At 39.6% G+C, this 25,688-nt stretch overlaps 2 protein-coding genes across 5 annotated transcripts in view; both read left to right on the top strand.

Moving 5' to 3' along the window:
* Positions 1-22,960, top strand: LOC121926323 (pulmonary surfactant-associated protein D-like). Of its 4 annotated transcripts, none has more exons than XM_042459205.1 (6): positions 1-6,630; positions 7,458-7,639; positions 12,406-12,495; positions 17,043-17,126; positions 18,535-18,886; positions 22,865-22,960. In XM_042459205.1, the coding sequence occupies exons 2-6, from the start codon at positions 7,474-7,476 to the stop codon at positions 22,884-22,886; spliced, it is 714 nt and encodes a 237-aa protein (XP_042315139.1). In that variant the 5' UTR covers positions 1-6,630; positions 7,458-7,473; the 3' UTR covers positions 22,887-22,960. The 4 variants fall into 4 exon arrangements, with proteins under 4 accessions (XP_042315139.1, XP_042315141.1, XP_042315140.1 ...); XM_042459207.1 differs by lacking the exon at positions 22,865-22,960 and having other exon boundaries at positions 1-6,215; positions 6,355-6,630; positions 18,535-19,642; XM_042459206.1 differs by lacking the exon at positions 22,865-22,960 and having other exon boundaries at positions 1-4,161; positions 6,355-6,630; positions 18,535-19,642.
* LOC121926319 (pulmonary surfactant-associated protein D-like) overlaps positions 22,953-25,688 on the top strand; it is an 11,250-nt gene continuing 8,514 nt past the window's right edge. Inside the window, exon 1 of the mRNA XM_042459198.1 lies at positions 22,953-23,104. The gene's annotated coding sequence lies outside the window, so the exon portion shown is untranslated. The remainder of the gene's footprint in view (positions 23,105-25,688) is intronic.

Raw genomic sequence — 25,688 nt, forward strand, 5'->3', positions numbered from 1 at the left:
GCCACATGACCATGGGATCATATTTGACAACGCTGGCTCTTTAGCTTAGTAACGGAGATGAACACTGCCCCCTACAGTCAGACACAACATGACAATAATGTCAAAGGGAAAACCTTTACCTTTAGTTTGTATGAAGTACTGTTCTGTATTTCCTTGTTAAATTATATTTTCAATGTGTTTAATCTGTTTTAATTATGTTTTTTGGAAAAATATAATATAATTATTTAATTCATTTTTAAACTTATGTAACATAGAACTTTAACATATCCTTGTCTGAAATTTCTGTAACCTGCCTTGTATCCCACCTCAGGAGAAAGGCAAGGTATAAATGTAGAAAGTAAATAGATAAATAAGCACAAGTCAGGGAAATAAGGTGTTCATAGCTGGGGTAAAACTGGAAGCAATGACAGTGTTGTGAAGGAGTATTATTCTATTCAGCAAAGAGTTTAATGGCACCTGATGCCAAATGGCATCTGATGAAGTGGGCTGCGGTCCACAAAACTAATTCCATATAAAATTTGTTAATCTTTAATGTAACACAAGAATCTTTGTCACTTTCTTGCAACAAACTAATATGTCTACTCTTCCCCACCAAACTATTAGGCTGTATTTGTATTTTTCAAATACAATGGATTGTTTTGGAAACTTACCAAGAATACTCAGGTTGGGGGGGGGGATCTGTAATGGAAGGTAAGATTCCTTGAAAGAGAACTTGAATTATACCCACCACTAAGCAGATCTTCACAACAATGTATATTTGCAGTTGGGTGATTCTACAACTTGTTCCCAATTCATGTTTTGGTTTGCATACACGGCACTTGTCGAAGCCATGGCTTGCAACTCTACTTCAAGCCATTATTTTCCATCTTGTTTGCAGTTTGTATGATGAGATAGCTAAAAATAACCAGATGTAGAACTTCAAAATGTACTAATAAAATAAAATATCAAATAACTACCTTAACTGTAATATTAATCATATAATTCATTCTATTCACAATGCTGAGAAATTCAGTACAGAACTTAAATACTATCGAAGATATCACAAAAATGATACAGTTCTTGTTTAAACAACAGAAATGAGAAACAGTCACCATCGCTCACATACTCTCAGATTTCTGGTGTTCTAGATGAGGCTCAGCAAAACTAATTTTCTGGACTGAGCAACTGAACAAATTGACATTTCTCTGACTTATAGCAACTAAGCAGTTGTATGAGAATAATTTGGCTTTGGGGAATACAGACCAATCAGATAGTTTTATGATTCTTCAGCAAACCCCAAAGGATGAGGAAGCAAACCTAAAGATTAATTTGTCTGGGGATTTCTTGACGCAATACAATATAGTACAGTTTTTGTTTCTATGTAAAGAAACTTCTTCATGAATACAAGGAAGAAATTCAGAATTTCACAATCTTGGCAGAAAACCAATGTCACCAAATGTCAAAGAAAGGGATTGTTTTGAAAACAAGCATATCATATATAGCAAGAAGATTAACAGCAAACTAGGAGCCAAACAAACTAGCGAGTCACTGATGCTTTAAAAACTTATATGGGTTTCAGAGAAAACCCTGTCTTCCAATGAGCCCAATGAAGGCATTGCTTATGCATGCTGAATAAACATCAAAGGAAAGGAGGTGTTATTCCCCTGTTTCCCTTTCTCTCTAGTTGCACCAACTCCTATATGCAGATGGTGTTAAGTCTGAAGAGGAAAGTCTCCTATGTCTAGGGATGCTCTCTGATGCTGAAATCCTGGAAAATCACATTTCCCACTCATGTGCAGAAACTCCATAGAAAATGGATGCTCTCTGGTTCAAAATGTTACCTTCCATGTGTAGGAGAGCAACAGAATTGATTGTGGAGGAGACAAGGCTACACATTCCTTCTCTTCACATGTTTGTTTATCATGCTTCAACAACGTCTAAATGTGACTATCACATTTCAAAATTCAGTGTCTGAAACCAGTAAAGGGTTTGATAAAGCCAAACAGCCATAACCTAGATGTGTACAAATTGTATATTTTGATGGCAGAAGGCTCATTTGATTCAGTGCAGGGATGGACAACTTTGTGGCATTTGATAATTGTTTCAAACTGCTCTAAGTTCTTTTTTTGGTTAAATGTAATCCTAACTATTTAACTTTTTTTCCCACTTTAAATCCAGATTTCTAGTTCTTCTTCCTTTGTCATTTTCATTGTCATCATTACCGTCTTTTCTTGATTTATCTTGAAGCCTGAACAATGATCAAATTCTCTTAATGTCACCAGAGGTCTCTCCATATTGTCACTGGGTTCTTCCAAAAGGATAACTAAATTGTCTGCAAAATTATTTCCTGTAATTATTTCCTTTTATCTCGGCCCCTTGCATTAATGGGTCATGTCCAGTCTTCTGATTTAGTACTTCCAATACAATTTTAAATAAAAATGGAAATAAAGAACAGCCTTGATATTTGATGGCTCACACTGTGCTATTGCTAATGCTTCAGGCTGCACCCTTCATCTTCTGCTGCTGATGATGTTCCTGCCAAAATTCAACAGAAAGTGCAGTGGCTCTGAATAAGGGTTTTAGAGCACTATAGGAAATCACAGGGCAGGTTGGTTTTCTTTATTCCCTTGCTAAAGGGGTCAACAGGAGGAGGACAAACTGCTGTGGTTTTGGTGGTGCAGAAAGTGGTGGCAGAATATGTGATAGGTCATGTGGGGACTGTAAAAAGAGGGTTCCATGGAGCTCACAGGGCACATGTCCACCTTCTTGCAGTTGTCTCCTATCCTGAAGAGATTCAGACTTCGGAGGGGGGCTAAGGCTTGCAGCTTGGTAGTGTTTGAGAATCCCTAGGTGGGTTTTTCGTTGTTGTTGTTGTTGTTGTTGTTGTTGAAACTCAAGCAGTCTTCTACAGTTTTGAATGGCCATGTGGCAACTGTGCAGGTTCCTGGTTTGCCATGCACTCTTCATGAGAACACTTTTAAGAAGAATATGAAACTTTTTCATAGTTCAGAACATAATAAACCACAGATTGCAGGAATTCAATGCTAGAAACTCTGGCTACTGAAAAAGGGAAACAGAAGAATCAGTTCATAAAGAAAGGTTTTTCTGAAACACATCAGCAGGACAAATACAAGCCTTTTTTTAAAAAGCAACACACAGCTTAACAATGCTTTGTGCCACAAAAACACCAAAATACATCTCTCATTTTACTCATATTTAAAGACCTGAACAGCCTGGGACCAAGATATCTCAAAGCCATCCTATCTTATAAGGGTTTTCTCCCTCCCATAATTAGATCATCTTTTGATCTTATTCTGCTATATCCTCCAATCTGACATGAGATTATAACTATAAGGAGCAGTTTCTTTCCTCATTCATAGCAAGCTTGTTCATTGCTGGCTTTTAGGTTACTAATAAATATTTTCCAAAATGCAAGTCTAAGACAGTAATTGTTAATATAAGCCTCCTGTTGCTTATCATTTTACAGTCATGGGTTTGGCTTCTTTCTCTCCCCCCCCCCCAGTTGTTAATATTTTATGCCTGCAAACAATCAATGTATTCATTTAGCATATTTTAAATTACCAAACCTTTCTTATTTAAGTCAACAACCAGTATAGGCCAAAAGGGGGTATACATATTTAATATAAAAATACGACAAGATGCAACTAAGTTTCCTCTAACATTTTACATAGGAAATACTCTTGTTTGCGCTTAACCTCTACTCTAACATTTAGGAAAGCAGTCTGGTGAATACCCTTCCAGAATATGTTTCTGTAGGCTGTAATGAAGAGGGAGTGAGTCAAAACACTAGACCCAATTTTATTTGTTAGATCATATTAAACATATTGAGTAGGTGGTGAGGGTGAAGAAAAGGACTATGAAGATCACTGACTATATTCTAGCTCACCCAGCAAGTTACTTGGCTGGTCGTCCTGCATTTGATCACTGTGCATTCAACTCTTCCTAGAGCCTATTCTCCTGGTATGTCCACCATTTAGGATTTCATTAAGTCCAGCATGGTTTCCCAGGCCTAATATCTACTGGCTGTAATGCAATTTCCTATTATACCAGTATATGTGCGTTTTTGGCTGTGGACAAAGGAGGTATTCAATACCTCTTTGTGCAATGACTGCCTTCTACACATTGCAATGGAACTTTTCATCATTGGAGCACACTTCAAAGGTAAGCCTAATGACTTGCTGGAGATCCTCTGTTCTTTTCTCCCAGCTGTGAAACTACAGGCAAATGCTGGTCAGGAGCTCCTCTGGCCTCTGCTAAACACAAACTGACCATGAGAGAATGCTGGAGTACTGCAAGTGTCCATTGTACTGGAGGGGAAGGTAGAAGGGAATACCCAGCTTTAATTTCTGCCAGTAATTTAAGATGTCTGCTATTTCTGGATCTTAGAAAGACAATGAATAGCTATAGTGCTATATATCACAATGAAAATCTATCATTATATGCAGTTGAGGAGAGAGCAAGGGAAAGAAGAAACAAGTCATACATTTCTTGTTGTTTCAGCAAACAAGCCTGACCTGAAGTTGTCAGTCTGACCTGAACTGACTCAGTCTAGCTATTGGTAGAAGGAGGCTTCCTGAACCTATATAGTTGCAGTTCTGTCTTTTTCAGCCAAGTTGGAAGCCTGCATCCCCATTTGAGAAAATATCCATCAGGTCAAGGTGGACTCATAAAAACAGTCTTAGGGGCTATACAGATGGGCAGCATGCAGCTGCCCCTTTTTGCCCTGGATCGGTGCCACAGCAACCGCACGCAGCGACACTGACCCTGCAGGGAGCAAAAAAAAGCTGTGAAAAGTAGCTTATTTTTAGCTCTCTGCAAGGGGATTCATATGCACACTGGCATGCCATGATGATACCCCTTCAGCGTTATGCCATTTAGGTGCTGCACCAGAGATGCGTCATGATGGCACATGCCATCTAGAAGGGTGTGCACCAAAATGGCACCCAGGAAGCATTCTTAGGGCTTGGAGCGAGTGGATGCTCAGCCGTCACCTCACTCACAGGCCGGGACAAAGTGCGAGTCTGTATAGCCACTTAGTTTCTCAATGAGCACCTCATACCAGTCGTGACCTTTCATTCAAACCCCTTAAAAGACTTCAATGTTTTATTTTTCATGTTGCTGTTCTGATTCAGGTACAATTTTGGGCTTTTATAAGAAGATTTGCCACTTATCAAGAAGTAATTTGGACTGTTTATTTTTGCCTGAAACAGAAATGACTCCCAGAGCTTCTATATCTATGTTAAGAACTACGACTATAGCAGGTTCTCTTTGCCATGGTGCCTCTGGCCCTTTCTACAAAAATTTTAACTCTTTATTCATTCCAGTACTGTTGTACCCACTCTACTACATTGACTAGTCAAGGATCTGTTCAATTCACTCCAGAATGTTTGTCATCTTAGATATAAACATAACATTACTTTAAATATAAGACCCCTAAATATTAAACAAAGACTTCAGTGCCAAAACCAAGTTAGCCTGTTTGTTTCAAGAGCATGTGTGAAAACAGAGAGAAAGGGGGAAAGCAAATAAACATGCCTTACTGGCAACCCCAAGCATGTTTTTAAAACGGATAGATCTAGAAGTGTGACCACCAAAATAGAAATCATAAGAAAAGTGGAGATTGGTGAAATTCAAAGTCATCTGTGAGTGCATTTTGGTAAAAGCCTCTGGGCTGAAACTAGGGACTTTATCAGGGAGAATGCAAAAAGCAGCTATTTGTAGGCAAAAAGAAACAAAAGCCTCACTCACTGATGGATGAATAAAAGACAAGACAGAAAAATAAGAGGTAACAGAAAAAGGATCAGAATCCTGAATGCCACTGTTCAGCCTGATGTACACAAGGAGAAATAGAACTATTGTAATAATCAGTGTAAATAAATAGAAGACAATACAAAGAGAAGAACCTCTTTGGTAAGATCTGAGAAACTGAAAGGGAACTGAAAAGAGGATGTTATATGACAAACGGGGGGGGGGGGGGGCACAAATGATCAAGGAGAAATAAAAAGAGGAAGGAAGCAGCACATTGAGGAACACTATTAAAAAATGAAACAATGTCAGATACCTTCAAGGAAGAATCAACTGAAGATGAATCCATAATTTTGCTAAATCCAGTTAAAAAGGCTCTCCAAGCATTTGAGAGAAATAAATCACTAGGAACACATGGCATTGAACTCATGCAGCTGGTTGATCAGCTATGGATTTCAAGTTATGGATCAGTAAGTCAAATTCCAGTTCTTCAGAGAAGTCTCATTGCTGCAATGGGTTAATAAGCATTTGCTTTCCGTCAGAAGTGAAAAGCTTGATTGATCTTTGCTTCTATTTTCCATGACAGGACAATTGTTTCTTTGTGTTTAGGTTTCTCTTGTGAGCCACATATACTGTAAGGCAGTAACCCGGATGTCACAGTCTTGTTGAGAAGTTTTACTGGAAAGCTGCAGATTAGCTCAGGAGAAGGTGCCTTGAAGATTGTGAGCCAGAATATTTATTGTTAAAATGGTTAAACAAAGTTATATAATTGATAGCCTATAAATGGAAACTGGAATATCTGCCAAATTATTTTCGTTCAAACTTCTGTGGAACATGGTCATGACTCCTAACTAGTCATTTGGATCCTAGAAAGAATTTCAACAGGTATAAATTATTTATATAAATTATATATATATAATGATTATTATTTTTGGTGTAAACTAAATTGTTTAGAACCAACATTTGCTTATTTTGATTTATTAATCCATGTTCTCATTATTATAATGGATGTGAAGGGAAGTAGAAGAGGGTTCCCTATATTACAGGAAAATGAGAGAGTATTTCTTGTTTCGGTATGCCCTGTCAAGACCATCATATAGCATAATACAGTATCTATAGACTCACTCCCAGGTGCCTATTACGGTGTTTAGTCATTTCTACTTCCCTGGAAACTTTCATACGTGTGCAAATTAGTCCTGGTATGGAGACAGTATTTCTGCTATCACTTTAGTGTTTCTAGAAAGTACAGGATATATACAATTTGCTATAAGAGTAAATAGCACCCACTTGTACTGGAGAAAGTGCATCTATGTGCTCAGGGACCTTGCATGGACAGAAGTGAATTAGAATTACCTAATTAGGATAGGAATTAATTGCGTGGGGTGGTCCTACAGACAACTGAGGTGCAGACCCATCTCAACTGAGGTGCAGATTCCACCTCAACATTAGGAGGAACTTTCTGACAATAAGGGCTGTTCGAAAGTGGAACACACTCCCTCAGAGTGTGGTGGAGTCTCCTTCCTTGGAGGCCTTTAAACAGTAGCTGGATGGCCATCTGTTGGGGATGCTTTGATTGAGATTTCCTGCATGGCAGAGGATTGGACTGGATGAGCCTTGTGGTCTTTTCCAACTCTATGATTCTATGATTCTATAATTCTAGTATGACAGTTCACCTAACAGAATTTTTTAAATGTCCTTTTCTTTTACTCCAGACCATATATCTAGACCATGTTGGTGCTTCTAATTCTTTCTTCACTTATCCTGGCTGTGCCCACCCAAAAAACTACCAGCTCAGCTGCACGTCGCATTGTTCCAGGATGGTTTCCAAATGCTTGTACGCTAGTTATATGTTCACCTCCTGAGAGAAGTTCCAAGGAAGAAAATGGAGAGCAAGGTACTAAAATTTTAAAAGGGACAGAGCACTCCTCCTTGTACTAGGATGAAGGTAGACTATCTTTGTAATATCTTAGTCCACCTTGTTCTTCTATAACAGGTCCTGGAGACAGAATAGTTTACATTTCTCAAGGACAGGATCTATAACAAAGATGGCATCATCTAAAACAGAGATAGTTAACCTGATGTCATTTGAGGTACGATTAGATTCCTGCTCCCAACATCTCTCACCATAGGCTATGCTAAGTTGGGCTGATGGGTGTTTTACCATATTAACCATCCAATCAAAATTAAGTTTCCCCAATATGGAGTACATTTGCTTTGATGGTATGTGGCAATTGGATGAAGCAACATACTTCAGCAACAAAATGCAACTTTGTCTTTTAGGACTTTATCACATGAGCCTCAGTTCCACCTCGGTCTTGCAGTAATTGCATCATTTAAAAAAAAAAAAGCATCTCAAAAACATGCCAGTTTGGGAACTTTTAATACTATGTCTCTCTTCAATAGTGGGGCAGGGCTTTTTAGGCCATTGATAATTGCTGCACACTCCCTTCCTCATTCCCTTTAACCCCACCTTACTGTCTTCCCCACTTCTTTCCCCTTCCTCCTGTCAGAGAAGGAATGACTGCCGCCTCATGAAGAAGAAGAAGTCATTCCTCCTTTGGCAGCCTAGGGACACATAGAAAAGCCTGTTCTGAAATAGGGAATGGCAGAGAGAGAGGGAATGGGAATGGGACACATGATCCAAATGTTTGGGACCTTATTGATGGGTGTTTCCCATTAATAAAAAGAGATGTCTAAGAGTGGAGCAGCGACAATATGGCTACGGCACCATATGATGAGCATTGCCAAAGACATTATTTTCTAATTTTAATAGAAGATGTAAAGGTTTGTATGATAAAGTCCTCAGGCTGCACATCCAAGAGCAACACAGAACTATATGAAGATTATTTATGTTCATTGCTCTTTTTCCTGAAGCTAGACATCATTTCATATCCTCAACATTTATCTTCATTAAAACCTGATGGGGATACCAGGGGCCAAATAAGTGCACCAAATGCTGCCAGTAGACTATCCTGCACTAGAGCATGCATATAAAAGTTATTTGAATTTCACTGGGATAGCAAATATATATATATATATCTGTGAGGGTAATTGGCCATAAGGAGTGAGATTTAATGGCAAGATTCTTCTAATAGTTAGCCCTAGAGATTAAAATGAATTGTATATTGTTTTGCCAGAACTTGCTGGACTAGTATTGTAAGACATTGACAAATCTTTATAAAATATTTGCTCAAGTTTTTCTAGTACTTTAGTTCTCATCCTGCCCCATCATTGTAAACACTATTTAGTTACTTCATATGTTCAGTTGCTTCAGCTTCAGGAACATTAAGGTTACAATGTTATGCACTTCCCATGCATAGGATTCAACTGTGAGATTTGTCTCACTCTCCTTAAGGATCATGCTAATTATCCCCTATCGCTTTTTTTCTGCCTTGATAAAATTTACGACAGAGTGCATAAAATAGTGAAATGAGCTAAAGTGAGCTGACCATCAAATAGAAGTAGAATTTAAAGATATAGCTGTGTTAGTCTGTAGAATCAGTATGTAGAGAAATCTTGTAGCACTTTTGAGAGTAACTGAAAAAAAGAAATTGGCAGCATGCAATTTTGTATACTAAAGTCTACTTTGGTGCGAAATACATCGGCATAAAAAGCCATCTTCCAGGCAGCTTAGGGGGATGGTGCACAGACGATGCATGCCTCCAAGATGCCCAGAAGCCTGCTTCAAGACAGCCAGACACTCACACATGGGCTGACTTCCAGGTGCTCCGTCCACATGGTGCTTACATGCTGCACACCATCAGACTGGCTTCAAGCCGGCTTCCAGCTTCAGCAGGTGGGAAAAGCTGGCTTTTAGCTGCCCTAAAAATGAGAAACTCTTTGCGCTCCTTTTTTAGGTGGCTTCAAGGTGGCTTGGGGCCACAATGTGCAGTTGTCATGGCCCCAATCTGTCTTTGGAAGGGGCAGCTTAAAGCCACCTCTTCGGCGCGGTCTATTTGGCCCCTTTGTCTATGACAGCCAATGCTGCCAACCTCTTTCTTTCAGTTAGTCTCAGAGGTGCTAAAAGATCTGTCTACATAATGATGATCAGTTAACTATGGCTGAATCTGTACTGATGGCCAGTCCCCTGGCCATCAGAAGGAAAATCAAATGCTGACCTCTGACTTCACCACAGTTTATTGAATTGTTTTTAAAGTATGTTTTATGTTTTAAATTCCACACAGTTTAATTGTAATTTAACGGGAGTGGGTGAGTTGGGGGTTTGGACTGTATATTTTAACCTTGTAAGCCGCCCCGATAGCATTTTGTAGAGAGGCAGGATATAAATAAATTTTATTATTACAGTAGGTCCTTGCCTTACGCGGGGATCCGTTCCGGATCCCTCCACGTAAGGCAAATTCCGCCTATGCTCAAGCCCCATTGGAAACAATGGGGCTTGTGCACAGTAGCACGGTGGTGCGGCGGCGCGCAGAGCGCAACGGGCGCAGGCGCCCATTCAATTGAATGGGACGCGCCGCCCCTTCCGCCCATGCGCGCCCCGCGGCTTGAGCGCGTATGCTCAAGTCACGTAAAGCACACCCGCGTATGACGCAGGCGCACTGTATATTATTTTTACTGCAGAAATAATCCACATTCACAGCACTCTAAGTGCCATGACTCAGTGCCAGGGAATTCTAGGAATTGTAATTTTTTTGTGGTACCAGAGCTCTCGGTCAGAGAAACCTAAATGTCTCATAAAAATCCAACTCCCAGATTTCCATAGCATTGAGCCATGGCAGTTAAAGTTGTGTCAACCTGGGTTATTTATGCAGTGCAGATGCAGCCTAAGTTACCTAATTCTGATATAGCTGTTAGTCTGAAATATCAGTATGGATCTGAAGATGCAGTCCAAGTCTACCAAAGCTTATGCTACAACATCTTTTGCTCAGTTAGTCTCAAAGGTGCTATAAGATCCCTTTGCATACTGATATGTTAACATGTCTGATGCCTTGCAATGGCAGTTATCAAGCACATTAAGCACATATCTGGATGCTCCAATTAAGTGAGCAATTATCATCATTGTGGCAGTTCAGAATTTTTCTAATGGTGATTACGCAGACCTGGAGAACTCAGAGAGTTTCAGGGCAATTTGCTCTTTCCAGGTTTTTCTCAAATAGGGATGGACACCTCTTTCAGTTTCAATTTCTCTCAATCTCTTGGTCTTGAATTCACTTGGTCTTGAACATTTTGAATGTATCTAATATTTAATTCAGTTCATCCTCACTTTTGATCATTTAAAGTTCATTTAAATTCATACACATTTTTGTGTGCATTGTTTTTACACATACATTTTGTACACATTATGTCAAATACACCAATTTTTTCAAGCAATTTCTCTAATATGATATATTTTAATGTGTTTTTCACTGATAACTTCACTTTCATGAGCACTTTTCACCAATTTATACATTTTCTACATATTTATGTCTGAGATTTAAACAGCAATTATCCCTTGCAAAATGTGATATCAAACTTAAGATTTAATAAGCATTGCTATTAAACAGTCAATAAAGAAGCAATAAAGAGCAACAAATTATTCACGGGGAAATCCTAAAAATGATTTGTTGCTGTTTGTTGCCTCTTTATTGCCTGTTTAATAGTGATGTGTGTGAAAATATTAAGTGTGATATCACGTTTTGCATGGGATAATCACTGTTTAAACTGCTGATTTCCCCCCCAGTTTTCCCCGTGTGATAAAGTCCTATGTGCTTTTGTGATCTACTGGAATTATTTTATTGGCTGTTCAATGCAGTTTTGTACTTGTCCAAGTGACATAATGGGGCTTAATAGTGAACTTAATAGTGAACAAAAGTATACTTACCAACCTTCCCTTCCCCTTTTAAGAAATGCCTGCTAACAAAAGTCATGCTCAGACATATAGAGGCAACATCTTCCCATGACTTAATCTTATGTTAAACAGATACCTGTGTAAGTAATGGGGCACATAGTCAACTTCTCCAAAGGTATTGATTGTTCAATTTGAATTTCTCTTCCTTGGAACTACCCAGGACCCCTCCCAGAGGTATACATTTGGCTATAAAAATGCCCTTAGTCTTTTCATGAATTACCAAAAGAAAACATCAGTTGAAAAGCCATTCCAGAAAGGCCCTGGGGTGACCTTCTCTCAAGTTCTTTTGGTGATTTATAGCTAGGATCTTGATAAGTTCTGTTAATTAATGGTTTGTATGTTTATTTTCATATAAAAATACCTATTTCTGTATTCCTTCCTGATTGGCACTAATAAATGTACTTAATTGGAAACCAAAGCTGATTTAATCTCTTGCTTTGTCTCAAGGTTGGCTGCACACACATATTGGCCATATTGGTAATTTACTGGAGAAAGACAGTTTCTCACATTTCCAGTACACAGAATCATTAAAAACGCAAGTGGTGATGCAAGCTTTTGTCTTAGAGGACCATGGGCAAATAGTCCCTGACAGCTGGTCCTGCTTCAGGGAGTACCAAACACCCATTAGACATTCTGTCAAAGAACTCTTGGCTACACTTCTCAAGCAAAATCTTTTGGTATTAGGGACAGCATTCTGATGGAAGAATTACAGTATAAGTAACCTCCCATGATGGGCACTGCATGAACAGACTTTTCTGATAAAATCACATATCAGTTCACCTCTGTAATATAGAATTGTATCTCTATGATAGAATTACCAGGAATACAAGCACTATGGGGACCACCCACCACTCCTGGACCAAAAGGAGGACAGGGATCAAGAGGATACAATAAACTTCCAGGTAAGTACATCTCCACCAATATTAGTAGTAGAAGTAACAGCAGTAGCATTGCTAAGCAATTCACAAAAGACAAAATTAGCATTTAAACATCTGCTAGAGCTGATTAAGTGTTGGATCCTAATACCTTATTTCTTTTCTTATTTCTGATTATGTGAAAATAAATACAGTTACCACAAATCTGAGAAGTACCTGTAAGTATTTCATTTTAGGGGTTGTGGGATCTAGGTATCAGCCGTCTTCCCCATTAATGGTCATGCTAGTGAAGAACTGAAAAAGAGGGGCCAACGCCAGAAAACTGTTAGCTCCTCCACAGGTGCAACCTTGGTAAACAACACACAAGAAGGCAGCTCCTCAAGTAGCAATACTTCAGCTCAGGTAGAAAGAGCAACACCACAGTGACATGGATGTAAAGAGTACTTGAAAAGTTGTTCCACTTTTTCAGCTGCTTTTGAAAAAGTCTTATTTCTCTCTCTTTATCCCACTTCCACCTTTTGTTCTCACTTCAATTGTTACAAACTGAGTTCAAAGTGCAAAAGGAGTTTGTACTCAATTAACTCAGCAGGGAGTTGAGGAGGGAATGGATCGGATCTTGTCCTTTAATCCTAGTAGATTCAGGCAAAAGCAAACTGCTGCAGCCTCTCCTGAATTGTGCATTCTTCCTCAATAATAACTTTTGCAATAGTGACCACACTATGATTTTGCTAGGCCACATGTGTCCCAGTTTTGGTCTGCAAAATATTGGAGAATATGCAGTATGTATAAAATATAATTATTTGTGTAATGTTGTTTTAATTACACTTCCAAACAACAGAGGAATTAGTTTAACTCGCAATTCACACACTCGTTAACTGGCTGAGAACAATAAGGTCTAAGATTCTTTTTATCTGCAAAGTAAAACTTGCTTAACCAGTCTTTCATGGCAGAGAGACTACCTGGTAGAAGACAGAACACCTATTGTTTCACCTGTTAAATCTTAGTATGCCTATCTTAGTAAGAAAAGGTTTACATTCCCAATTATGTACACTATTTTTTAAAAAGACTACAACTATGTGAGCAACTGAAAGCCAACTTGTACATCCAAAATCCACAAAGCAGTGACACCTTTATTTGAACAACCAAAATGCACAAACCTCATGATGCAAGCCTTCAATGCTCCACTGGCTACCCTTGAATATTTATTCTGATTTTTGGTATGAATTAAGGTTGTCACACATCACTCTTTATCCTATATTTAGAGGCAAGAAAGTCTCTCCTATTTGTACATAATAGTGGATACCCAAATCCCAAATTCATAATGTTGATGGGAAGAGTGAGTGTCAGCCATGTATACCACAGACAGACCTTCTCCAGCATTTGGTATACAACAATGGCTTTTAATTAAAATGCTGGGGGAAGTAGGATGTTGCACCAATAACACTCAGTATCTCACCCTAGCAGTTGGCCAGCCATCACAACATTTTCCATTGTTTGGGGTTCCCACCAGATTAGAGATGTCACAGAAGCTTGGAACTCTTCTGAGAAGCCATCATTTTGAAAGACTTGAGTGAAATCTTTTATAGGCCTGCTTCATGTGGCAGCCAGTCCTGTCCCATCTCACTGTTTTGAAAAACTGGAAGTCCTACTGTAATTATCAGACTTTTCTTAGGTACAAGAATTTTCAGATCAGTGATTCTGCTATGTTTTAGTAGCATAAAACAGGGGTCACAAATGCAAGGACCAGCTGGTGCTTATGGCCAGATCAGGATTTACTTGGGTCTTTAAAGATCTAGCTCAGACTGATCATCCTTCTCGCTTCACCTTCCTGCCTTGTCTAAAAATTGCCAGTCCTGAAATATTTCATCTACAAATGTGAATTGCAGAGGTGGTACATAAGTCAACAGGCACATGCAAAAATCTGTTTATCAGCAGATGCATATCCTCCAACATGCCAGAAATGAAAACTGATACACATGTGGCCAAATAACATCCGAGTGTGGTCAAAATGACAAAAAAGTTATTAATGAGGAAGAACACACAAGCTATTAAGAAGAAGAGCCCTCCCTCCAGTCCATCTGCCTTGGTCCAGGCCTCAGAGGGAGAGAAGAACTGCTGGATCTGATGCCCTCTCCACCACCATTCCCTTCTCCTTTTGTGTCGTGTCTTTTTAGATTGTAAGCCTGAGGGCAGGGAACTGTCTATTATCCACTCTGTTGTATGCCACCCAGATTCCCCGTGATTGGGCAGCATATAAATAAATATTATTATTATTATTAGAGACTGCAACAGTATGATTTTGCATAAGCCTTCTGGAAGAGCAAGGTCCCATCCCCTTCTTTCCTTTCCGCTTCCTGCGTTAATTGAGTGCAAATGGCTTTTGCATTTTGAACTCAGTTTTCAGCAGCTGAAGGAAACTGAGGACAACAAGGCAAATTGAGAGGAGGACAGGGAAACTGTGACATTTTTTAAGCGGCTGAAAAAAATGGAACAGCAGAGAGTTAACTAGGACTGTCCCTGCCAAATTTGGACAGTTGGAGGTTATCCAATGATGTTATCCAAGTGCGCTGTTTAGAGATCTGAAATTAGCAAATCTGACTAGGGTCCAAAACACACTGTCAAAATAATCCAGTTTGAGACCACTTTCACTGCCCTGGTTTAGTGCTAGGGAATTCTGGGAACATAGTTTTCAGGCACATTTAGCCATGTCTGTCGGAGAGCTCTGGTACCACAAACTATTAATCCCAGGATTCCCTAACACTGGGCCAGGGCAGTTAAAGGATTCTCAAACTGGATTATTTCTGCAGTGTGTTTTGGACTGTAGAGAAACGCAGGCATAATAGAACATTCAGGGCAGCCAATAGGAATGTTTTATTATGCCTGTATTATGAGCGATTATAAAAAGGAAGAGGAGCCAGTTACATTTAGGGAGTGTGTCAAAACATGCTGAGGCAAGAGGTGGTTTTAGAACTGCAAGGAGGTGCAGGTAGGATTAAGGGATTCAACCTGGATGGGATTCAGACTCCCAGACCAGGAGAAGAACTTTAGAAGGGACAGGAGTAGTCCAGTTTTAGAGTGTGTGTTAGTATCCTGCAGGATTTATAGCTAGGAAGAATGGGAAATATTAGAAGCCACCTGAGGATTCATAAAAGAGGAGCTAAGATTAGGAAGCTAAACTGTGTTTATTGTTAGTGTAACAAATAACCTGAGGAAGTAACACCTAAAGAAGCTGGGTATAAGTTCTGTGTGAATCAAGACAGGAAAGAAATACACAAAAAGTCAAGTGAGAGAAAGTAATAAATTTGTAACAACTGAAGTAATTCATACACTGTAACATAAGCTTGAGTAACATCCATTAAAAAGTTGCAGTTATAAGTCATGAATGTAAATAAAGTTCCTTTATTTGTGTTCAACAAAGAGTTACCGGAAATGCTTTACAAATAACGTCAAACACACTACCAAGTATTTTAAAACATTAACAAAAAAATAAGCACATCTAATAATTCAAAGACAGTTCAGTTAGTGGGTGGATAGCTATCACGTATTATTTGGTGCCAAGCTGTGGGGTTTTAAAAGATCCATTGTGCTGGCATCAGAAAGAGAGAGTGATCCAGTGGAGTGTGGTTTCCACATGGAACTAAGACACAAATGCTACTGAAATTTGCTTTCATGTTAGCTCACAATTATAGCTAACATATAAGGACATTGCTTTCCCCTAATAAGAATTCTGCCCCAACAAATAAACGTTTCCTTCATTTCCCAAATTTTTAGCATTAGAGTGAGCTGCTGAAAATCAATCACAACTAGAATTCTACCTTCAGTGTGTTTGCTTTCCTTTGGTTACTATGCCTACCTCTTTTCTTTGGATGCCAAAACTATATTTCAGAAAGCTCGAATAAATTTTCCAATTGTTGTAATGTTACAAATTTGGGGACTTAAAGAAAAAATTGTGTGGGAGTGGCAAATTTTTATTTGGGAAGAGGTAAGGCCCTCTGTTTGCCCTACCTTCAGGTACATCCCTGTGCTAGTTAAGTTTATAATGTGTACATTCATATTAACCTTAGAACTCAAATTCTTTTGGCATATCAACTGTACAGTCTTAAGATGATCTAATAATTTCACAGTGTAGTTTTGTGCAAAGGGAGTACACACATCACTTAACGTAACAGCCTAAAGATAAAACACACAAACAAAAGATACATTTGTGAAGTCGGAGGCTTTCATGGCTGGCATGCATAGTTTTTTGTGGGTTTTTCAGGCTATTCCTGAAAAGTTTATTCCTGATGTTTTATCAGCATCTGTAGCTGGCATCTTCAGAGGAGAGATATTTGACAGTTTGTAATGGCTGTAGTGATCCTTGCAGAATTCTGTACATTCTTGTTTATGCAGTTTTATAAAAGACATAACCACTCATTGTATACTGTAGGTAGGAGCAGTTCAAACTGGAATTGATGTGTTCTTTCATAAAGCATGTTTCCTAGACACTGATACCTATAGTGACTGATTTTAAAAAAAAGTTGCTTGTGGAAGTTGATGTTGACCAGAAACTCTGATGCAACTGTTTCTTCATTCAGAGCTTCAGTTTCTTCAAACCCAGATAAAGGATTTGCAAGCACAACTGGACATTTTCAAAGCTGCAGTCACCAAAACCCAGGAAGGTAAGAAGGGTAGAGTATGATTTTGCTGGTTCCAATGTGATTTATATTGTCAAGTTTTGTTTAGTTTGAAGATTTCTTCTATTGACACTATTAGATTCTGCATTTTTAACAAGAGCAAAAAGAACACTGTAATTAAACAGAAATTTTAACAACTTCAGGAACTGGCAAATACAAGCATTCCAATTTTCTTCATATTGGCAAGAACAGAGCTTGGTGGTACTATTTGAAAAGCACATGGCTTTTCTGCACTCCTTTGCTGTTGCATCATGTAAATGCAGCACCAGGGAAGTGCTGTGATGCTGCATGCCATGTGGTACACACCGTGTGGTGCAGCGTGTGGCATCATACCGGCCTGGGGGCAGAGTCAGGGTGTGCGTCATGTGGATGCCATGCTCTGACTCTGCCCCCAGGCCGCCCTTAATGGCTGGTCTGTACAGCCCCTCAGTCCTCAATTTAACAGGCATTATTAGGGGGGAAATCATACAGAAGAGATGATTCACATGTGCATTGACATAATTTGATTTCTGTGCCTTTGGTGACCAGAAATATACTTTGTGAACTCATTCCTCTTGATAGGAATATAATGATGGTGATGTTAGATCTGTAATGGTCCTTGCACACTGTCCCAGTCCTAAGTACAGCTCAAAGTCAGTTCAGCAGAAGCAGACTTGCTGAGATCAAAGATGATCAGATCATACCGTTCTGGAGAAGAAAGACAACATTTCAAAATGTCAAAGACAGATGGTTAATCTAAGACAGTCAAGGACATAGGGCAAAAAGGTTGTCTACCTAGTAAAATGTGTTGCTTAGCCATGAAATATCATAGCTGTTAGAAGAGCTGATGGGTTCAGACGTACGTGTGTGTGTGTGTGTGTGTGTGTGTGTGTGTGTGTGTGTTCTGACATTACTGAGATTGGTACTAAAACCTAAAAGGCACCCATGTCCCACCATGTTAAACCTGCCTGATTTCTTGATGAATCAGAAAGGTTCTGGCTCCTAAGGTTCTGTCATATCCACACCAACACTTATGCACACATACACATTATGAACTAATATTCAGGCCATTGACAGAAATCCTTTTACATTACCATAAGCTCAGAGGGAGGTAGGGAGGGAAGGAGGGAGATTAAGAGACAGAGTTCAACCTGTGTTGATAGCATTGTTGAAGCTATTACAAAGTATAAAACAAAAATCAAAAGAAGTGTCCATAAAATTATTAATCTTGTCTTGTTCATTTTTTGCAATGCAGTTTGACTATATCTAACAGAGACCCATTAAAGCTTACTTATGGGGAACCTTTCCCTTGTCATTGAAATCCAAAATCCTACCACTCCCATCACTGCATGTGGCTCTTTGCAGTGTAAACAAAGCATATGATTTGAAACCATATGATTCTGTTTCCTCCTAGTTCTCCTTGCCCCCAATGGTGTGATTGTGGGTGAAAAAATATTCAAAACAGATGGCTCCAAGGGTGATTATGATGCTGCACAAGCCAACTGTGAGCACATGGGTGCCACGCTTGCTGTACCAAGGGATGTCGCCGAGAACAAAGCCCTCCAGAAGATAGTGACATGGCACAACAGAAGAGCAATTCTTGGGATCAATGACATGGCAACAGAAGGCATATTTAAAGATCTGAATGGCCAAGTCATTCAATACTCAAACTGGGCACCAGGAGAACCAAATAATGCTGGCAATGAAGATTGTGTAGAAGTGCATCCAGATGGCAAGTGGCATGATAGAGGTTGCACTCTTGAGTGGTTAGTCATCTGTGAATTCTAAAATCTATCTATCTATCTATCTATCTATCTATCTATCTATCTATCTATCTATCTATATTTATATATATATTGCAAAAAATAAGAACATCATCAATTTAATGGGGAACAGATTGTTTTGATTGTATAAGCTTTTGCTTTGAAGAATATGTTAAATACATGCTTTTCAGCATCAGTTTTCACTCTATATAGTACATTTTCACTGCATGTAGAAAGATGTACTGCTCAGCTTTCAATGAATTAATAGAGTCCTACCAACATTTGTTGCTTCTAATTTTTCGGTTGTTACCCAGCTCACAGTATCCCAGCACTACATCTTTTCAAATACATTCACTTGAGCAATAAAAAAAATCTGAGAGGACCAGAGTCTTCTGACAGTGGAGTGAAAGAGAGGCCATCGCTCAGTGCAAAAGATCCCAAACTCAGTCTAATTTAATGTATTTCATTACCTCTTGTTTAAAAGCTAGTGGGTTGTATTATTATTGTTATTTTTTTCTCTTCTGGGTTTTAGCTGGTATGATCCAGTTGAGCGGAAACTGGATACTTCCAACTGTCTCAGTTTGATAGGGGCAGTCCCAATTAGTCTTCCATTATCCTACTCTTTCAACTGCTTTTTTAAAGTCTCCATTTTTTCTTCTCCTCCCACTTTCACCCTTTCACCTCCATTTATTTCATTTGTTGCACACTGAAATATCAGCACAAAACCACAGGTAAACATAAATATCTATATTCTCAAACTAGGCCTCGTGAAGTATCAAATTCATTTTTACCAATAATACAGTTGAGCGTTGCCTTATGCGGGGAATCTGTTCTGGATATTCCTGTTCTGTTCTCAGAAGGAAATGGCAAATCTTTGAATAAATCTTGCCAAGAAAACCCTAAGTTAGTGTTGCCATAAATCAGAATCAGTTCTAAAATACATAACAGCAACAACATTCAGCATGGTATCTTAATTATTCAGGCTTTCTCATTGGACACACTTTGGGAATCAATCAGTGGGCTATAGTAGCGATCCACAGATTTTATTATTTATTTATTTATGATATTTATACCCCGCCCTTCAGCCCTAAAGGCTATCAGAGCGGCTTACAATTGTTATTTTTAATTAGACGGTTCCCTGCCCTCAGGCTTACAATCTAAAAGACATGACAAAAAAGGAGAAGGGTATGGTGGTGGGAAAGGGGATGCGGTCCAGTGGTTATTCTCTCCCTCTGAGGCCTGGACCAAGGCAGATGGACTGGAGGGAGGGCGCTTCTTCTTTAGGCTAGCCCTAGTGGAACTGAGCCTGCCTGGTCACTCCCTCTCAGGCCGAAAGATGACAGGCTTTGATGGTACCAGAAACCTGTGGGATATAAAGTCAAACATTCCCTTATTTACAGCCAGCATGATATAGTAGTTTGAGCACTGGACTATGACTGGAGAGTTCAAATCCCTACTCAGCTATTAAAATCTGCTAGTTGACTTTGGGCAATTCATACACTCTCTGTTTCAGAGGAAAGCAAAGGCTACACACACACACCCCTCTGAATAATTCTTGCCTCAGATGTTGCTGTCAAATAACCACAGTACAACATGTTGGAAGTAAGGCCACAACTTTATTTGCAAACATTTGGTAGGGTTGGCACAAAGCATAAGGTCAGGATCTGTGCAATCAAACCACCCGATGTAGTCTGATTATCCAAACCGGGCACCCACCCGGTGCTTGGGATGACCTAGGGGCTAAGGAACACAACTTGACCACAAACCTTGTCTTGCGTTCACCAATTCACAAAGCCCCTAGTCACTGGGAGGCGCTCCTGCATTCTGGCCCCCACAATGGCCAAACGCCTGCCCTATTCGCCCCCGGGTACCTATTGACTCCCAAACCAGAGCTCCATAGCCCTGGTACCACAACGTGCAGATCCTGGCCTATGCTGCCACCAAGTTGTGACTAAAAACCACCTAACAACAGCGGTGGGCGGGCAGGAGAAGCACCAAGACTTGCTCCCCTCCACAGCTTGGCTCCGCTCTGCTCGAAGCCAAGCAACCGACTGAGGGAAGGGGCCAGCAACACGGCCTTAAATAGGCCTAGGCCCCTCCCTCCCTACATGCTGTGCGGGGCCCCGCCTCCAAGGCCCAGCCCACCAATGGGCAGCCTTGGAGGACCGGAAGCCCCACACCAACGAAACCGGCTCCCAGAGCGTCGCGGAGTAGAAGGGCCGCCCCTTCCGCCCCGCGCACCAATAGGAAGCCAGGCAAGTCCCAGAGCACTCTGGGGCTTGCAGTCCAGCTGCGTCTAGCGGCAAAACGGTCTGCCCAGCGAGGCGGGCAACCGTTGCTTACCATCAAAACCCCATCATAGTTTCACTTTAGGGTAACCATAAGCCAGAAATAGCTTGAAAGCACGCAACCACAACAACAGCCACTCCCTTATCCCTCCACTGCAGGATGACACACAACCTTGTTCAGCCCAGTGATTGCTGGCCAACCTTCAGCTGCTCCAGCCAACATAGGTCTCAGGGATTTCTAGACTTACAATACAGCACCATCTGGATGGAAAGAAAATTGGTGGCACCTGGTCTATGGGCACTCTGTGAAATTTTACCCAAGTGTTGTACTTAAATCCCAGATACTTGGTGCAATGAATCCAACATAATTTTGTCCCTCCCCATTTGATCATCCATATTTTCCACTACTATTCACTTATTCATATGAAAGGATCTTAGGTAACATTCTAGGTCTACAAATGGAAACCTCTACCCATAGTCATATAACCACTTAAGAGTCAGTATCTACAAAATGATATTGTCGATTACATGGAAGGTCAGCCATGGCCTAAATACCTTAGAAGTACCAGATGCCATCTGATCTTGGAAACTAAGCAGGGCCAGTTCCGGTTAGTAGTTGGATGGGAGATTGCCAGTGAATGTCATGTGTTGTAGGTTATATTTCAGAGGAATGAATTGGCAAACCCACCTCTAAGTATTCCTTGCCTAATAAAATGATTCTATGAAAATACTATCAAATTCATATGATCACCATAAGCTGCGAGGCAAGTTGACAGCATATGCACACACACACACACACACACACATTCACGTCAGCCATAATATGCTTCATAATAATAATAAATACATTCATATACTAGGTATTAAATTTGGGGGTGCAGTAATAAACCAAATAGCAAATGTTGTCAAGCTAAAATTGAAATATTGCTAGATATCAAGCTATACAAAATATACATTCAGAGAATGTTGGCGATATTTGATACCAGAATTTGCAAACTACAATTTCTGGGAATACATTCATTTCATCTCTAATATAGGGGTTCAGGGGTGGGCAAAATGTGTTCTTCCAAATAGAACGCAACTCCTGTAAGTCCTAGCCAACACAGGCAATGGTGAGGGGAGTTGGAATCCAATAACATCTGGGGGACCACATAATGCCTACTTCTCATCCAGGATGTGTACTCCATTTGTCCATCTGGCAAAGGGCATCAAAGAATTGAGGAAGGAATATAGAAACTAAAATGATTAATAGTTTGGAATGGTCTTATGGGTAGAGAAATTTGGTTGACGTCTAAAAAGTGTCTCAAGCTGAAAGCAAATGCTAGAGGTCCAGGATTGAAGTTACTTTTAGGTAGAGTTGGCTGCAGACACTAGAACTGGGACAGAGATATTCTTAAATAACAGGCAAACAAAATATATTCAGCTATAATATACCTACAAATACCACAGGCTGGGGTAAATAACGTTGTATTTTCTACCAGGAACTTCTTGAAATCTTCCAGAAAAAATCTAACACCAGGTATGGACAGAGTGCTAAAAAAACTGACTTTGGGTTGATGTGTTAAGGCCATTCCAATATTAAATTTGAATGAGGCAAAAAAATGGTGTCTAAATGTTCATAGGTGCCTTTAATTATTTATTTATTTCCTAATGGTTAGGACCTAATACAGCAGCAAAAAAAACTTTTTTCCAGGAACACGAAAGTAGAGAGTTGAGTTTTGCCCTATTGCGTCATAACGTGGCTGATGTCCCACTGGGAGCCAGGTAGAGAAAAGAAACAACATTTGACATCACATGGCACAGAAAGAAAAAGTAGCATACTGAGTTGCAGAAATCAAACCACAGTAAACTTTTAACAGTGCATTTGGTAAAACTCTAGAGCAGAAAACGCTGTGAGGGATTGTATCATCTGATTAAACAAAAGCAAGTACAGGTAAGTCTTAATTAAGGCATCCGGAATATTTCAAAATGTTGACATTAAGCAGAGTATATTTGCTTTAGATGTTTAAGTTATGTCCAGGGGCAGCAATAAGCTGACATTTCCATTGTATTTTACTAACAGAAGTGAACATCTGAAAATTATAATCTGTTCGCAAAATCATGTAATTGCTTGTCATTTCTTCTTTCCTAGGGATTATCTAGAGATACCTTTTTCTTAAAATCTTACTCTAGTGACAGATACACCCAGAGAGAGAGAGACAGAGGCAGAGGCAGAGACAGAGAGAGCAAATTTAAAAAGAAGCAAGAGTCCAATGTTTAAGAACTATCTATATTCAAGAAAGAAACTGAAGAGATGAAAAAAGTAACATTCTTTAAATATATGTGTGTGTGTATATAAATAAGGCTGTTCAGAAGGGGTAAGAGATTCCCTGCCTCTTCTTTTCTGGTGCTGAGAAAAGATTGGGAATAAAAGAGAAGTGGGTTATGCAAGAAGTACAAGACAGAAAAAAATCATGATTTTGGATTTAAAAGAATAAAATGTAGGTAGAAAGCTAGAGAAATGCCATAGGCCTCCTTGGCTGGTAGGATTTCTAGAAGCAAGTCCAAGATGATCTGTGAAGAATTAAAAACTCTTGAATGCATCCATTCTTCTATTTTGGCTGGGAAGAGGGGCCACGTTTAGAGTTCAGGGTGGAAATATTTTATTGAATATTATTCTATGTGTTTTGTTTTATTACATTATTACCATTATGTAGAACATTGCATATTTCAGTCAGTGTCTTTGATTTTCAAAGACAAGAGGAGGAGACCATGGGGAATCAGGGAGACTATACATTTCAGGCCAAATTAATTTAATAAAGCTATTCTGTGTACATCTGTTCAGATGTACATCCCAGTGTCTTCAGAAAGACTTGCTTTGGACTGTGTAACAACTGAATTAAATTGAACTCAACTGGCTTGAATTCCAATGTGTTGGTGTAGCCACAAGCTCAGTTCAGGACAGGCAATAAATTTTGCAAAGTCATATGTGCAGATATTAATGTAAGACAAAATGTTCCTGAAACTTTACTCCTTATACATAAACCTGTTACCAGAGTGTGAATTGTATTTTGATGAGAAATCAAACAGACTTTATATATAAGATCTCATGCCATCTTTGTAACATTGACAATCATTACAGAGAAATAACTAACATGAAAACTTACCTGACCAGCTCTTCCTGAAGGAACAGCATAGCTACCGTGTCCTTGGATCAACAGTCGAACGGAGCTTAGATAAGAAACTTTAGAAATATGCAAGATACTATGCTATAAAGACCTAAAGCCCAGTGAGACTGCTATCGAGGCTGGCCTCTCATTAACCAGACTGATATTATCTTAGGCTAAGATAAGCAGATTTGGGGTGTCATAAAGGGACAGCAAATTGTTATTTAGTGTGTTGCTGTTGCAGTACACTGCCTGGGTAATTGAGGAAAGGTGCTTGTAAAGTGAAGTTGAAGGCTTTCATGGCAGGCATCCATAGTTTTTTATGGGTTTTTCCCCCACATATACCAAAATAACTTGGCTGGCTTTGGGTAACTGTGCTTCTTTACTCAGTGCATGGGCACACTCTTTCCTGCTGTTCTTCTCATAGTGAAATTACTTTGACTATCCATAACTGCAATGCTGTGGAGGGGGGGGGACTTTGACAAAGCAATGTGGTAAAATGATTTAAGCTCTAGCTCAGTAGTTCCCAAACTTCAGTCCTCCAGATGCTTTGGACTTCAGCAGAATTCCAGGCTGTTGGCCAAATTGGTTGGGGGTTTTTGGAGTTGAAATCCAAAACACATAGAAGACCTGGAAGAGTTTGGGAATCACAACAAAATCTAGCTCATAATCCAGACAATTACATCTCCTGTATAATAAGCTTTACATTTTCCAGTGCTCCCCCTTCTGTTCCACTACTGAACTCCAAACCAGAAAATGTTTTACTTGGTTTTTTTTGACAGAACACATAACAGTGGTGAGAACCTTAGGACCTGGCAGGTTTATTCTCCCTTGTTGCCAGGCAATATTCTTCATAGGAAATATTGGCAAGGTTGTCTGGTTCACAAGTAATTTGTAAATAACAGGAGCCTCAGTGAAATGCATAATTACCTGGTTTGAAATGTAAACTTATCTCTGTTCAGATGTTCTCTAAGAGCTACAGCAGTAACTGCATAAGAAGGGAAAGTGTGCTAGCTCTGTTCCCTCCAATGTTGCATCTATCACTTTCCTGATAGGAAAAGGAGTGCTATAAAGAGGAGAGCCTCCCCATTCAAGAAGACTCTCCTCAACAATAGTAGAAACTCAGTTCTTCAGCCTAATGGTTTACATGTGAGCAGAGGAACCCCCATGCAGCAACAAACATAAAAGGGATAATGCACTCCCCTTTCACATGTGTTTATTGGATCCAGGAGTGGTAAAATTTTAAGCGCAGGCTCTCATTATGACAATTTCAATGATGAAACAACCAAGGAGAGGCATTTTATCTATAAGGAAATCCATTTTCCTCCAGCTACTTTTGGAATTGTATCTAGATTGAGTTCAAAGAGAGGA

This window comes from Sceloporus undulatus, chromosome 3, assembly GCF_019175285.1.
Source record: "Sceloporus undulatus isolate JIND9_A2432 ecotype Alabama chromosome 3, SceUnd_v1.1, whole genome shotgun sequence".
In the NCBI taxonomy this organism is placed as follows: Eukaryota; Metazoa; Chordata; class Lepidosauria; order Squamata; family Phrynosomatidae; genus Sceloporus; species Sceloporus undulatus.

Coding starts and splice junctions, on each gene's coding strand:
- LOC121926323 (XM_042459205.1), top strand. CDS start 7,474: ATGTTGGTGCTTCTAATTCTTTCTTCACTTATCCTGGCTGTGCCCACC. Junction 7,640..12,405: donor GGAAGAAAATGGAGAGCAAG/GTACTAAAATTT, acceptor TCTCTATGATAG/AATTACCAGGAATACAAGCA. Junction 17,127..18,534: donor AGTCACCAAAACCCAGGAAG/GTAAGAAGGGTA, acceptor GTTTCCTCCTAG/TTCTCCTTGCCCCCAATGGT.